Source organism: Giraffa tippelskirchi, chromosome 10 (assembly GCF_054371585.1).
Source record: "Giraffa tippelskirchi isolate mGirTip1 chromosome 10, T2T-mGirTip1v1.2.pri, whole genome shotgun sequence".
Classification (NCBI taxonomy): Eukaryota; Metazoa; Chordata; class Mammalia; order Artiodactyla; family Giraffidae; genus Giraffa; species Giraffa tippelskirchi.
Window position 1 is genome coordinate 84,213,223 of NC_137284.1, and position 17,097 is coordinate 84,230,319.

Consider the following 17,097-nt stretch of genomic DNA (forward strand, 5'->3'; position numbering starts at 1 on the left):
CTTCAGAACAGACATTATCAGCCTTTATTCAGAAGCCTTCTCTTTTTATCAGGAGAAACTAGGGGGAAATTGTCAGAATGACAGTGCTTATCTATATTTAATTTACAAGAGAACATCTTTTTTCTTAATGTAAATAATAGTCAAAATAACCTGAGATGTGCTGGACTACAATTTAGAAGATCTAGAAGTCGCTTAGTCATATCTTTCATATTGAAGTTATTTTCATCATGTCTTCTAGAACTGTCAATGTGAAAAGGAATTATACTGATAAAGTATTGACATTTTAAGTTCGACTGAAGAGGCCAATGAGTAAAGTCCTTAAGAGCTTGAGTTTGAATTTCAGCCCTACCACGTAGAAGTTGTGAGATTTCTCTAAAACTATGTCCTCTTCTACCTAGGAATCTTAATACCCCCCTCCCAGGATTTTTGTGAAACACATGAAGAATCCACCAAAAATGATAAGCATAAGTCAGGCACATAATAAGCTCTCAATAAATGGCAGTTTCTATTATTTATAGAGATATGTATAATAAATTTCATGTTGCCAGTGGTCACTTAACTCTGCAACAGAAAAGAGATATAGAATGCTTTGGCTACTGAATTATACTAAATTATTTAACAACACTATATAGAAAATCAAGCAACTTTTCTTCAGTAATAAGTATACTACATCCTTAACTCTTAAAAAAACAATTTTAATGTCCTGTTAACTAAAAGAATTTCACTGGTCCGGTTTTCTAGTCTCCTTTCATTTCCTTTTCCCATCCTTTGATCAAGATGTTCATAAGCTCTGATAGCCCAGATATCAGCCAAGATGAGGTGAAAGAAAGACAATAGCCTAGAGTCCATTAACTCAATACTTGTCCCTAGATAATTAAGGAATGAAAATGAGCATATCTGAAGGATTTCATTCTGCTTTTCTTTCATTACACTGCTAGACAAAGTGCAGAATTTTTTTTCCCACTAATGAGATTTGGCTATAATTGAAGCTTATTTTCACTATTCTGGTACCCAGTTCCTGGCTGGACTTTCTCTAAACACCCTTGTTAGATCTCAAACTATTTCCTCTGAAGAGAATGTAAAACAGATATACATGTTGTATATATTTACAATTTGAAAGCCAAAACTTATTTTATTTCAATAGATTTTAAAGAAAAAAAAAAAGAAATACAAGCCTGTTTTAAGGAGTTGGACACGACTGAGTGACTTTACTTCAATAAACATTTATTTAGCAGAAACTACTCCAAACTCTTTGCTGGGGTTGGAATTGAGAACACAGCCATAGTCTCAGACCTCAGGGAGCACAATCAAGTGACAAGCCACACATTCATTCTTTCACACAGAGAAACAGGGCTTATAAAATGGGATATGCTCTGTGCTTCTTTCTAAATGAAAGGCAATATCCTCAGAGGAATAATTTTGAAGAAAACTTGGCTGGTAAAGAATCTGCCTGCAATGCAGGAGACCTCAGTTCAATTCCTGGGTCGGAAAGATCTGCTGGAGAAGGGATAAGCTATCTACTCCAGTATTCTTGGGCTTCCCTTGTGGCTCAGCTGGTAAAGAATCTGCCTGCAATGCAGGAGACCTGGGTTCGATCCCTGGGTTGAGAAGATACCCTGGAGAAGGGAAAGGCTACCCACTCCAGTATTCTGGCCTGGAGAATTTCATGGACTGTATAGTCCATGGGGTAAAGAGTTGGACACGACTGAACGACTTTCACTTCACTATATGAGTGTGTGTGTGTGTGTGTGTATTTATGTATGTATATGTATATATTTATGTATGTGTATATATATATATATGACTCATTATATATTTTTCAATAAAGAAATATGTATGTATTTTTCCAATCAAGAGAAAGCAAATAAATGAAGACCTTCAATATTTTAGATAATTCTATGAGGGTTAAATATAAATAAGCCATTATATTCCATTCTTCTTTCTCAATTTTTTTTAATTAAAGAGAAACTCAGAGAACTGTTTTATTCTGCTGGTTTAGGAGAAAATAATTGAATTTTAAGTATCTTTCCTGTCAGCCTTAAAATCATATCTGCTTATGAAAAAGTGACCATAACAATAAAAATCAAAGAAAAAAGAAATTAGTCAAAACTTCAAGGAAATAAAGGTTTAGCTTTTTTGATAAGCACCATGTCCCATCTTGATTAATTGGCTTTTTATTTTCACTTTTTAAAAAAAGTCTCTGATTATTAGATATGATATACTTATCCTAAAATAATATCATTATTTCAGCCTTCCCATGAGAAACCATAGTGTGTTTATTAGACAAGGTAGGAAAGAAAAATGAGCTCCACTTTTTTCCCCACCTGGATTTCTGTTCACATTAAAGAATTCTGCTTACCTGCTGCTAAGTCGCTTCAGTCGTGTCCGACTCTGTGCGACCCCATAGACGGCAGCCCACCAGGCTCCACCGTCCCTGGGATTCTCCAGGCAAGAACACTGGAGTGGGTTGCCATTTCCTTCTCCAATGCATGAAAGGGAAAAGTGAAAGTGAAGTCGCTCTGTCGTGTCCGACTCTTAGCGACCCCATGGACTGTAGCCAACTAGGCTCCTCCGTCCATGGGATTTTCCAGGCAAGAGTACTGGAGTGGGGTGCCATCGCCTTCTCTGTCTGTTTACCTGGCCACCTTTAATTTGTAAATCCACAGATTTTGATATGGTGCTGAGAAATGTGGAGTTTCCAATTGTGTAAAGTCAGAACATAGTCCATTGGCATCTTGCCCAATATAGTCAGTACATGGTGGCTACAAGACAAGGGTAAATGAAGGCAAAGCTTTGTGTGGCCTTTGTGGCCTTCTCTGCACATCAGGAAATTCAAGTGTGAAAAGATTGCAAAGGATTTCATTTGTATTTACACAAGTCAACCTGGATTGGTAGAGGCAAGATCAGGAGTAAGGTGTGTTTACCTTCGTTAACCCTAAATGCAAAGGATACAAACTAGAGAGTCGAACTTATATTATCTAGTAAATTAAACATCTAAATTTTTCCCAACTAATTGGGGTTATATCTGATTGTACCTGGACAGAAGTTAATATTTATACTAATTATCCTTAGTTCCACAACACTGTCTTACAACATGCCATTCAGTATTTCCCTAGGAAACTCTAAAACTGTCCTGATTTTCAGTATGTGTATATATATATATATATACATGCTGTAAATAATTTATGTTGTACATGTATAAATATATATTTAATTTGAGCTGTATAATTTTAGATTTTAAAATAAGACAAACTAGATACTTCAGCTAATGAAAAATTAAGAAAATTGATGAATTAGTCACATTTTATGATGGGCCTAATTAACTGAGTTCATATAGCCCATGTTCAAGAGCAAGAAATCAGTTTCCTTGTGTTTGAAACCTTGTCCTATGAATTAATAACTGCAGCCTTACCTGCTTGCCTTAATTCCTCTGAGCTTCAGTTCTTATCAGCTATAAAATAAGATAATAAATAATATCTGACCCATAGAGTTGCTTTGAAGATTAAATAATTTAACACATGAAAAGCACTTAGACTCTGCCTGTGAAAAACCTTTCATTAATGTTAGCTGTTATTATTTTAATGTGCTGATTTTACAAAGTGCTTCTCACGACATAATAGTGTGTCAATACAATTAAGAGTTTTGCAGTTGTACATTTTTATAGTGCATAGTTCCTGATACAAAGTTGGCATTCAATAATTTTGCTAGATATAGGTGAAAGAATGACTAAAATATACATGTGAAATGTTATTACAATTGTTAATATTTATAAATAAAGGGGAAATGGTGACTAATACATCTTTTGAAGACATTTCAATAGTTTTGGCTGTTTAAATATATATTGGCATATCTAGAATTTTAGTAAAAATACATGAGTTTGCATTTGACATTAATTTCCATCTTCAATCTTATTTTAAAATTATATGCTTTCAGTTTTTCAGGATTTGAAAAAAAATAACATTTTTACCACTGTTCACTGTATTATGAATCTTATCCCTCATATGTTTTTTCCCATGATCTCACACTTTGATAATTAAGTCCAAAACAGAAACTTTAAAACTCAAACTACAATGTGCTTTTTTTAAATTCTACTAGAGAAATAGCCATGAATCCTAAAGTAGCAACCAAAGTTGACTATTAACTTAAAAGTGATCATACTCATTCTTCTTATATCATCAATTTAAAAAGCAAAATCATAAAAGGGTGTAATTTGCTAAAATAATTTTTGATATTTGTTATAAAATATTTTAAACTTACTGAATAGTATAGAAAATACTGTCACAAGTATATGTTCTTGATATCCAATTTTATCAAATGTTAATATTTTGCTATATTGGCTTCAGTTTTTTTTTAATAAAAAGTATATTATAGCTACCCCTGAAGCCCTCTGAAACCATTCCCCTGTTTATCTGAGATAACCACTAAATAGAGTATAACATCTATAAATCCCAAGCTGTCTTATGATATTAACATATTTGTCATACATATATACAAGTAGATGTAAATAATTTACAGTTTTATTTCATGTGATTTCAGTTTATATCTTGGTAACCTACTCTAGGTTTTCCTCTGAAAATTATTTGCTAAAGATTTTTTTTAATATTTATCCACCTTGATATATAAGGTATTTTCATTCAATTTAACTACTTCTTAAATTTCATTGAATGAATAGATCATAATGCCTGTATTTATCTTATTCACATACTATTAGAAATAATATTGCAATGAATGTTCTTGAACAAATCTTTAGGTACATATGGCAGAATTCTCTAGAGTAAAACTGGAATAAGTAAAAATGGAACTTTCCGAGTACTTGGGTATATAAACCTCACTATACAGATTTATCTAAAACATATACATAAAAATATATACTTTCTGTCCACAGTCTATGAAAGTTGTTGTGTCTTTGAATCATTGCCTATTCACTTCCCCAGAATTCTTTGCACTTTATGCTGAATGACAAAATTGTCACATCGTGTTCTTATTTTGGTACATTCAAATAGGTTGGTTAAAAATGAAAACAGTGCTGCTTCATTTCTTAAATTGAATTCAGTTCAACGTGGCTGAAATGTGAAGTCTTTGGAGACATAAACTACTCGATTCTTAATCTTGACAACACATTAGATTTACTCATGTCATTTTTAAAATTCTGATGGCTCAAGCCTCACCCCAGGACTACTAAATAAGACTCTCGTAAGGGGTAAAGGGAAGGGAGATGTGGATGCATACTGTTTGCACCACCCCCCACAGTTGGAACACAGATCCCAGAGTGATTCTAACAGGCAATCAGTGTTGGAAATTATTGCCCTTGTATATGCGATAAGAAAGAGAATAAAGCCACAGGGAAAAAAAGATTCTTGGCTGTAGACGTATCTCTAAAAGTGAGTGGTGAAATGGAGCTTGACTCTCAATATTTTTATCTAGAATGAATAAACTAGTGTCTGGGGAACAATAGTAGGTATTCCAGAATTTAGCAAGGTGTGAGGCCATTAATATAACAAGAGTTAGTCTGTTGTCCATTGTTGGAAATAGAACTGCAGGTCTAGGGTGAAGATCAACTACTTTCAGGGAAAGGCAATTTATGAATTCCAGGCACAGGGAAGGACCCCAGACAAGTATTAGGTTGGTGCAAAATAATTACAGTTTTTGCATTGTTGAAATTTGCCATCTGATATTGGAATACATTCTAAATAAATGTGGTTGTTATACATCATTTTAATGCACATTTCTCGCTTAATGTTTTTTGCTAATGATTTATTACTTGCTGTCTATATTCATTTTAGACAATGGAAATGATGTTAGACAAAAAGCAAATTCAAGCAATTTTCTTATTTGAGTTCAAAATGGGTCATAAAGTAGCAAAGACAACTCACAAAATCAACAATGCATTTGGCCCAGGAACTGCTAGTGAATATACTGTACAGTGGTGGTTCAAGAATTTTGCAAGGAGACGAGAGCCTTGAAGATGAGCATAGTGTCAAATGCTCAGGGCTGGGGCAATGGAATGACCCAGAGGGATGGGATGGGGAGGGAGGTGGGAGGGGGGTCCAGGAAGGGGAACACATGTAAACCCATGGCTGATTCATGTCAATGTATGGCAAAAACTACTACAATATTGTAAAGTAATTAGACCCCAACTAAAATAAATAAATTTATTTAAAAAAAAAAGAAGAAGTTGACGTCGACCAAATGAGAGCATCAGCAAAGTTGATCTTCTTACTATACACAGGAAGTTGCCAAAGAATTCAGGGTCACCATTCTATGGTTATTCAGCATTTGAAGCAAATTGGAAAGGTGAAAAGGCTTGATAAGTGGGTCCCTCATGAGCTGGCCAGAAATCAAAAAATCACCATTTTGAAGTGTCGTCTTCTCTTGTGCTCATTACAAGAGCATGTATATTATAAATAGAAATGTCATCTTCTCTTATTCTGCACAGCAAACGATTTCTTGATTGGATTGTGATGTGCAACAAAAAGTGGATTGTATATGACAATCATCAATGACTAGCTTGGTGACTGGACCAAGAAGAAGCTCCAAAACACGTCCCAAAGCCAAATTTGTACCAAACAAAGGTCATGGTCACTGTTTGGTGGTCTGCTGCTGATTGACTGCCCCTTTCTGAACCCCAGTAGAACCATTACATCTGAGAAGTATGCTCAGCAAATCGATGAGATGCACCAAAAGCTGCAATGCCTGCAGCTGACATTGGTCAACAGAAAGGGCCCAATTCTCTGCAACAGTGCCCAACAGCATGTTGCACAACTAACATTTCAAAAATTGAACAAATTAAACTACGAAGTTTTGCCTCATACTCTGTATTCACCTGACCTCTCACCAACTGACTACCACTTCTCCAGTATCTTGACAAGTTTTTGCAGGGGAAACGCTTCCACAACCAGCAGGAGGCAGAAAATGTTTTCCACGAGTTCGTCAAATCACAAAGCATGGATTTTTATGCTACAGAAATAAACAAACTTCTCGGTGGCAAAAGTGTGTTGATTGTAATGGTTCCTATTTTGATTAATAAAGATGTGTTTGAGGCTACTGATAATTATTTAGAATTCATAGTCCAAAGCCATAATTATGTTTGCACCAACCTAATAGGTTTGTTTTCAGGCAAAAAGTTAGGGAAAAGCCAGTGAGTGTTAGAGAAAGGTTTGGTCTGTGTGGGTGCCATTGGCTTATAGCAAATAGCAGTGATTCCAACTCCATTGATTGATGCTCAGTATAGATGTTTTGTCAAACTTAATTAAAGTAAGTTTTAAAAATACTCATGCTTAAACATGTAAAACATAAGCTTCTAACTGTTGATCAGAGGGCATGGAAGAGCCAAGGACAAACTCAAATGGCCCAAGTTATAATGAATAGAGGAAAGTTTTGATTTGGTTTATCATTTATAACAAGATGTTGACAGAAACCAATAATTTATATTTAATTAGGATTGTTTAATAACTATATTACTGTTTTACTAAAAGTGTCAGAATATACTACAAATATAACAAATGTTCATGGAATCTCAGCTATAGCAACAGCCATTTTTCATCCTTTCCTCAGTCAATACAGTTATTACAGTTTTTTAATGGAAAAAAATTGGAAAACCATTTGGCCTTGCTGACATGATCAGTTGCAAAACTGTTGGAAAGTTAAATACCAAATTATTATTTATGGGGTAAGACTATATTGGCATTACTGTATAGTTCATGTAGTTATCTCACACATTCAGGAGAGATGAAGATTTCTAAAATTGTATTACAGTTAGAACACCAAAAAGCTTTTCTTTAAAAAAAATTACCTTAGGGAAAATAAAACTATTCTAAGATATTTATAAATTGTTATTGTGCATTCAACTTAAGATATGGTTTAACACATCAGTATGATGGGATGATTACATAGTGATTCAAAACAAAGTACCTTTAAAAGTCTGCATGCCCTTCAGGTTGACTATGAAGTCATCAGTCAAGGTGAATAATCAAGATAACTTTTTCTTTTCTTTCAATTCAGTGCTGAGTACAAGAGAAGGACTAAATACGTTCAGAAAAGTCTTAATCCTGAGTGGAATCAAACAGTGATTTATAAAAGTATCTCCATGGAACAGGTATACAGCTATTATTTTCTCTATGATAGATTTAGGCTAATATAAAAACAGTGATGATAAAATTATTGAAAGATTGTGATTTATATCAATTTTGCTATATAAGCAAAAAAAATTAGATAAACTACATATAAGAAATGTAGCCATAAAAGGAACTGGGTGCAGTTCAAAGACACGGTGAAAGAAAATGTGCACAATAAATAAGATTGGTAGAACATTTTCCATTGATTATTTCAAAATGAAATATTTAAGTAGACTAGGCTCTATTATATTTTGAGGGAAAATTTCTTCCAGCTAGGATATCATGACATTTATAAACAGTATAGAGATAAAAAAGAATTGGATACACTGAAATGAATTATCCCATCAGGCAACATTTTAGGGATCATCTTTTCTCTAAATTGAGACTTAATAAGGATCTGGCATTGTGGAACTGAATTGTACTGAAGAAAGCATGAAGAAAACTAATGTAAAGGGTTATCACCAGAAATAGAATGACTCTAGGCAAAACTGCATCGATGTGTTTGTGAAAATCTTCATAACAATGCATGATTTACAGAAAATGACTGATGGTTTATAAGGACGAATTAAGAGAGAAGAGAATACAAATAAAATAGAAGGAAGACATCCATGGAAACAATTTACAAATGAGTTGTCTTTCAAAGTGAGATTTCTAATTTATCCTCTGGAAGATTTCTAATTTGACTGTGAAATTGAAGCCAGATATAAATTATAATCTGGGTTCTTGAGTTGAAAATAATTTAAATTCATCTGCAAAAATAAGATAATGCTACTAATGTGTTTTGACAATTTACTGAGACAAAACACTAAAATCCAAATACTTTATCTCAATAACCTAGACATTTTTATGACCTATGAATTTCATGTGTTAAAGAGTATATATAGATTCTGGTTTGTACTTTTAATAATGGGAGGGGGTAGAATAACAGGAAATAAGTAAAAATCACCCTTTTGTTTGCAAAACAGTGAGGTACCTTATGATCAAACACTCAGTTGGACTGCAAAATGATTGACAGTTTACATAATATTTAATGTAAGTATACAGTTTTAGATAAAATTAAAACTATTTTTACATAAATGGACAGAGTACAAGGAATAAAAATAAAAGGCTCTGTTATGTGAGTACAATGAAAATTTACGATGAGAATGAGGTTAATGACATTTTGATTTTAACTGTAGCTCAAGAAGAAAACACTGGAGGTGACAGTCTGGGATTATGACAGATTTTCTTCCAATGACTTTCTTGGTGAGGTGAGCCTACGGTTTCTTTTATTTTTCATTTGCTTCATTGTAAGCCTTTATTTAAATCTTGACGGAAAGGAAATTTCTTAAATGTGTAAAATAACTATTTCTGGAAAAATTCTTTGGTGAATATATATTCAAACTGACTCTTTGAATAGATGAATATTTGGAGACAATTTTCACTTTACCACTTAATGTACTTTATAATTAGATTTCAAGGTGAAATATTAATTGTTTGATAGAAAATTATATAATCATGTTGTGAATCCAAATGACTATGTTAAAGATTTTGGATAAATTTATTATAAAATGAGCTGAATTTTTTCAAATGCATTTTCAGGTTATTTAATTGCTGTTCCTCATTCCATGTATGAATGACCTGATTTATATTCTCATTTTTTTTAAGTGTCTCAGAAAAATCTCAAAATATTTTAAGAAGCAAAAATAGAAATAGAAGAAAACAATAAAAGCAAATTTTTGTAAATCACAAGGAATGTAACCTAATTTTGAAATCTGGCTAGATGGTCAGATCTTGTGATTTTTTTTCATCTATAATGTTTTAAAAATAAAGATACATATTTTTGTTTAGTGATCTTTACTTAAAGTAGAAGTTATGAATTATTGTTAAAAAATAAATTCTCTCCAAAAATATATAATACCTAGAAAATATGATATCATTTTGATAGAAACAATAGAAAACAGTTGCATAGTCTTAAGTGACACGAGGTCTTGTTTGGTTCCTACATTTGTACCTCCTTCCCATTTGAACTTCACCTGCAGGCTCCACGTGGAATAGCCACTTGGACTAATCTTGGTTTTAGATAGGACTACTCTAGAGTGTACTGTTATATGATTTATAATCCTATTTCAAAAAGCTGATTTACTGAAGTCTTGATAATTTATTGTTCACATAAACCTAAGGCATATATCCATTGTGCTGGTTTTCATTTTTTTATATTGATCAAATTTAAGATGCCAACTACTGTAAATGCACCATTGTTTATGTACCACTAAGAAAAAGAAAACGTTGCCAATTAAACGATGATGCAATACTTTCTTTTCATAAATTGTTGGTCATATCTCTGTTCCAAATGTGAACTGATATATTTTAAAATAGATGGAATAAGTTAATAATTGAAAATTAGCCATTCTTTTCATTTTGTCCCTCTGGTAACTAAAATTAAACAGTCTTCAAAAAACTGCTAGCCAAGTTTAGGACTAGAATGTGTCCATTTAACAAAAGAAAACTTTATTTCCTAAAGAAATTGACTTGTAATCTCTCTTTTTGCATCATCTCCAAATAATTTAAATAATAGTCAGAGATGTAATACAGTTTAATTTAACCAAATATTTATAAAGAATTTAATATGGACAAGACATTGTTCCCAATATCATGGATGAAGAAAAATGAGGAAGACAGCCTCATCATCCTAAAAGATATACTATATCCTTGACTTATGTCCTTGAGTAAATTTCAGACCACAGAAAAAATTAACAAATGAATTATAGATTAATCCATAAATTTCATTCACTTACTGCATTTTTTTTCAGGTACTGATTGATTTATCTAGCACATCTCACCTTGATAACACACCTAGGTGGTATCCACTCAAAGAACAGACTGAAAGCATTGATCACGGCAAGTCCCATTCCAGTCAGAGCAGCCAGCAGTCCCCAAAGCCATCTGTCATCAAAAGCAGAAGCCATGGTATCTTCCCTGACCCATCCAAGGGTAGGAAATATTTCAAGTAGCAAAACTTTTGTCTATTTGTTCACTCAGTATCTTTCTGAATATAAGTGTCTGTATATTTAATATTTTTTGAAAGGTTGGGTTCTACTGGGAAAGATTTAATACAATATCATGCAAAGAGTGATGGATATGGAATCTGGAGAAATGGACTTTAGTCTCAGATCAGCCCATAATTAAGTTGATGCCTTTGTGATCTTCACCACTCTGGTTCTCTGTTTTTGAATCTGTAAAATGGAGAAGGTTGCATTAAATGAGCTATTGGGTCTTTTCCAGCTCTCAAGATCCAGGATAATATGATTTTATAAAATGTATTGGGATATTTCATAAAGAAAACATGAAAATCCTCAACAGTACATTAACTAGACATAATCATCATTATCATTTTTGCATATTTCTTCTAATTGCTTATATCCCTATTTTTCATACATACATTCTTATTCATTGTAAATGTAATATATAGACACATACAACTTTGCATTTTGTTTTTTAATTATGTCAAAAATGTTTTCCTTAGGTCATCAAAACAATTGGGATGCTGAAAATTACTTAAATCTTTCCTAAATAGTAGATTCAAACGAATTCTATGATTTTTTTAACATTTATTTTTTAAATTGAAGCATCATACACTGGGTTTGGCAGTATGCACAGGTTTCTCATTTGAATGAACTTTTCCATTGGGAGGTTCAGTAACCAGTTATCCTGCAACACAGCATTAATCTTCATCATAAACTGATTTACTGCCTGTATGAGATAACCATGGAGTATCTTTCCAGGATATGCTGAGCTATTTATAAATATTAAATAAAAATTTTTATATTGGATCTGAGTATTCCTTCCTTTTTTGCCTCTTCTCAGGAAGTACAGCATAATGGAAAAGTGTTTTTTTGCAGTTTGGGTCAGAAATACAAATGTTCTCTGAGATGGAAAACTGAGATTATGTCCAAAGGTCACTGAGTTAATATGATAAACCACTGATTACAATATGTGCTATAGATTACTTACGAGTTTTATATATCATTTCTGGATTCCATGTAGCCAGATTAACTCTGCCCTGATTGCCATTCTGAAATGTGATCAGTATAAAGACCTCTCTCTCCGTATAGCTGCCATAGTAAATGTGTGATCTTATATGTACATTCTTTAAAATCACCTGAGATGATGATAATACCACCTCCACTTCCAAGTATCCCAGTGACTCACACCCCTTCCTCCAGGAATTAACAATCTTTTTTACTTAAAATTCCTCGTGCAGCAGTGTCAGCCTATTGTTGCTTCCCTGGTCTCCGCTAGAATCAGCAGGATTCCTTGGTAAAGTTATAAGTCAATATATTCATTTACATGAGACTACTTAGAATGTATTCCTCTTCTCAAACCTCTCTTCTCAAGATTATCGTCCTCTTGTCTTTCTTCCCAAAAACTGTCTCCCAAATGTTGAATCACATTGCTGTATGGTGAGCAGTTGCACAAATGAGCCAAAAAACAAACAGAATTAACATCAATCTTAGACGGTTTCAAATTGTGTGAGCCAAGCTTGACAAGAGAAACGCTGGAGCAACTTTAACTCATGTTTTACCTTTTTGTAACCAGACATGCAGGTTCCCACCATTGAGAAATCCCATAGTAGTCCCGGTAGCTCGAAATCCTCATCTGAAGGCCATCTCCGCTCTCATGGACCATCTCGCAGTCAAAGCAAAACCAGCGTCACTCAGACCCACCTGGAAGATGCAGGGGCTGCTATAGCCGCTGCCGAAGCCGCTGTGCAACAACTCCGCCTTCAACCAAGTAAAAGACGCAAATAAATTCCTCAGCATGGCAGCTTAATGTTCATCTGTTGCCTTTCTTTCCTGCTGTCTTCCCCTGTTTGCTTTGTTTTCGGGTTTCCCTGCTCCCTCTGTTCTGTGTCCCTTTGTCTGTTTAGGAACAGTATCAATACATAAATATGCTCTTTCTTATTTAGTTTTTTTTTTTAGTTTACATAGACCAAAATAAAACTGGCTGTTTCTCCTTTGTCTCTACCATCCATCCAACTTGGCTCATTGTATTTGGGAGCTGTGTCTGTGATGTTTGCAGGCAAAGCCATGTTGTGTGTCCTTTATGTGTGTGCGTAAATAGCCTTTAGAATACAGAAATTATAAGCACAAGTGGCTGCCAATTTTCCAGGCATTACACCAAAAAAAAAAAAAAAAAAGGACGCACACACAACTGTTTGGAGCAGACTAGCAATGAGATTCTCGCCTCTGAAACACACTAAACAATTTTAGACAGAAGAGTAATGTGACCAACAGTCAACTTCTAGAACCTAGGAGAAATGGAAAAGACATATCAATCTTAAAAAGTTTAATAAATTGTGCACGCGAAATGATGAAGATTTCTGTGTGAGAAACTGTCTAGACTTTTGAAAAAAAATCTGTGAAGAAAGTCATGTTTCTTATATTCTCAAAAGTAAATAGTATTAATATATATACAAGCATATGTGATGAGACTATGTCGTCGCCTCATTAAGGAGCACAGTTGGGCCCATTCAGTTGGATCACACTTTGTTTATGCTTCCAGAAAATTTATAGGGTTATTCTTTCTTTAACCATTGGAAATCCTTTGAAGTCAAGATATCAACTAAAGCATAACAAATCACCCATCTTAACTGCTGTAATTTCAGTTGATAACAATGATACAAGAACTTAGTAAGTACAGAGACTTTGAAAATGCTGGGGCAGAGTTACTTCCAAGAGGCATCAGCCAAACAATGGAGATAAATGAATGTTCTCTCCATCTCCCAAAATCATCATTTCCAAAGAAACAGCCAGTTTTAACCCCCTTTAGTGCTGTGCATGTGATGTCATTTTGGCATTTGAAAACACAACTTAATTTCAGTAGAGCAAAACATCACTTATGTTTGCATGAATGACATTCAAGCTGGTTCCATCTGAGGATACATACTCTGGGTTTCCATTTCACCCACACTGCCACAGCAGCACATAAAAGCGGTCAGTCTAATCATGCCAGGAAGCAGCACAGACACAGCATAGCAGGAGTCTTCCCCATTCAAAGAACTCAGTCTGATAATCTGCCTCCACCAGCCAATGGCAACCAAGACCAAAGCCAGCTAGCCCTCAGGAAGGTGATGTCTGATGGACCAGTCAAGCCAGAAGGAGGTGAGCAGAAAGGCGCTATTCAAAGTACACAGCGAGAACATCCCCCAAATTTAAGGCCCTCATCTTTTAATTTTTAGAAATTGTCTGATAAAGTATGTTTATCCACTTTTTAATGTGCTTTTGTGGGCATGGCATTTCAGAACTTCATCATCACCGTGTAAGTCCCAAGATCAGTTTCATAATATATTGATTATAGTGATTTGTATTTTTCTATGCACTGAGCATCTTTTGACTTTTGTTGGGAAATAGATTAACAATATTCATATTGCAGAATGGAATGCATGCTACTAACCTAATCTGTTCAAGCATGACTATAAATATGTTGCATTGTGATAAAAATTTAAACCACTCACAATTTAAATTAGCATACCAGTTGGAATGTAGATAAGTTTTTGTTGAATATTATTTTAAGTGTAACTTTTTAAAAAAATTCAGTGAATTTTGGAAATTCCTAGAGGAAAGTAAAGGAAAAATGTTAATGCACTCATTCACCTTTACGTGGTAAAACTTCTCTCTTGATCCTACAAACACATTTTCCACTCATATTTCCGTAGTTGTCAAGTGTATCAGTTGTGTTGGGCATGTGAATATACAAGTGCCTGTGTAATAAATAAAGTATATTTATTTCATTCATAACCTGCTGGGTTCTGAGCGATTGTTATATGATACAGTTTAAAATGAGTGTGTCAGTTTTTGCTTTCTCATTTGATTCCTTGCAATAGAGAATTCAGAGTTTCTGCTTTGTTGTAGTGAGAGCTATAATGATAGTATATTGGGTTGCAGGACAAAGTTTCATGTCAGAAACATTATAAGATATATGGGAAATTGTTACCAAATAAACATACCAGAGCTTACATAAACATGTAAATAAATGATGGGGTTGGGCTATTCTAGTCAATGCTTCCACTCTTCCTTTCTCCCACATCTGATTAACTTCACAATCTGCTCAGCTTTCTGGATAGAGGAAGACAAATCTGATAAGCCTTGTTCTGGGCAGGCACCTGGACTTGATTCCATGGCTCTGTTAGGAAGGAAAGCAAGTTAATATCAGTTCCTAACTTGACCTCAACATTTGTAAGATTTTCCCCAAGAAAGAATGCCACTCACTGACAGTGACAGGGATCAAAGCAGGGTGATTATTAAATGATCTTCACTGTAATTCAAATTTAAATTTAATTGTAATTCAAAAACATATATCAAAGAAAGATTAAAAAAAAATAAGTTAGCTGTCCTTAAGTCCCTTCCAGACCTAAATCACTTGATTTTATTATTCTGTATTTTCCACAAAACTAAAATTAGGCCTCGTCCTTTTCCTTTTGCATTTCTTTTTATTCTCAGAAAACTTAAAAATTGTATTTGCCTTTGTCCCAACTAATCAGATATTTAGGAGCAGTGGAAGATTTGTGTGGCAGTACAAAGGGCATGAACTGTGATATTTCTTGAATTAGCAGGGGATTAAGGAAACAGCTTAAATATTAAAAGATAATTCTGAATATACATTTATTCAACCCAGTTTATAGATTATCACCAAAGGACAATTTCCCTTTTGTAGTTAGCCTTACTAGTACTTTCCAAGAGTACTTATAATTCCACCTCTTGCCTTTTCTTCATCAAATAAATAAGTTCAACTGATTTCGTACTTCATTTTCTTACTGCAAATATTCCATAATTACAAATGTCACAGTAGTCAAATGCTTCCCTTATTTCACTCTGTTTTTAATTATCTTGATGTAAGTATTTCTATATGATATTTTGTCTGAGTTTTTTTTAGATATGGGTTTTAAAATCTTTAGCACAACGTATTTAACTCTCTTTCTCTGAATAATGCTCAAATGAATATTCTCATACATTTGCAATAGTTCTTCATGTAAAAAGTGCTCATCACCCATTTTCTCATTTTATCACTCCTAGTGGATGAGGGATTCATTGCAGATATTCTCATTTCTGAGTGAGCCGTTGGAGAATCAGGGGGTGGCATAACTGATAAAGAACACTTGGCTGGAAATTGTCAGAATCGGCAATCTAACCCTGGTCTTATAACTGTGCCTAAGCTTTTGCTTTTTAAATACATTGGCTCCTTTGAAATCCAACTCTTCTCATTTCACTAAAAAACCATGGTCATTTGTTTATTTGCTATTTACACTCAAGTCCTTACCAGTGATTAGAGGTTGCTAGAAATGATGGCGGAATACAATTTAGACTTGCTTACCTACTTGATCCTCTTTTCTGAAGGCTGATAATTAAGCTGCCACCAACCAGGGAAATAAAACCTTCTCACTGCACAAGCCAAGTGCAGCAGTAAGCAGTCTCTGCAGAGGAGGCTGTGTGCACATCTGTAGTCATTTCTATCAAGGGTGGCGAAATTGTCCCTAAAGAGCTTTTCATATATTTTTTGTGAGCTTCTCAGCAGATTTCTGCTTGAAGTAGCATAAAATATGGGTCAAGTATGAACTACAAAGTGAGCCAGAAGGAACTTTTTCTCTCCCTCCGGGGTTTAGTTGCATGCTAGGAAACCTGAAAGGAAGGACTAGACAGATTGTGCCAGCTCATCCTGATACCTAAACAACTCTCTGTTTGTATTTAGAAATCCCTGGAGATGTTTTTTTTTCTTAGCCAGTTGGTTTGGTTGAATACAAGCGTGGCCATTTTAGAAGGTAACACCAACCTGGGAAGAGAGTTTTAAAAATAGGTTGTTTTTTAAAACCATACCAAAACTAAAACAAAAATTCTTAAAACCTTGAAAATTAACTTTAGTTGCTATTGAATATATTACATTTTAGGGACATTTTTAAATTCTTGAGCTATTTTTGTTTGATGCTGAGATTTTTAAGTGAGCCTGA

At 34.1% G+C, this 17,097-nt stretch overlaps 1 protein-coding gene across 1 annotated transcript in view; it reads left to right on the forward strand.

Moving 5' to 3' along the window:
* PCLO (piccolo presynaptic cytomatrix protein) overlaps positions 1 to 17,097 on the forward strand; it is a 359,914-nt gene that overhangs the window by 297,377 nt on the left and 45,440 nt on the right. Inside the window, exons 18-21 of the mRNA XM_081531727.1 lie at positions 8,002 to 8,095; positions 9,293 to 9,364; positions 10,907 to 11,087; positions 12,693 to 12,887. Coding sequence (XP_081387853.1) covers positions 8,002 to 8,095; positions 9,293 to 9,364; positions 10,907 to 11,087; positions 12,693 to 12,887 — 542 coding nt within the window. The remainder of the gene's footprint in view (positions 1 to 8,001; positions 8,096 to 9,292; positions 9,365 to 10,906; positions 11,088 to 12,692; positions 12,888 to 17,097) is intronic.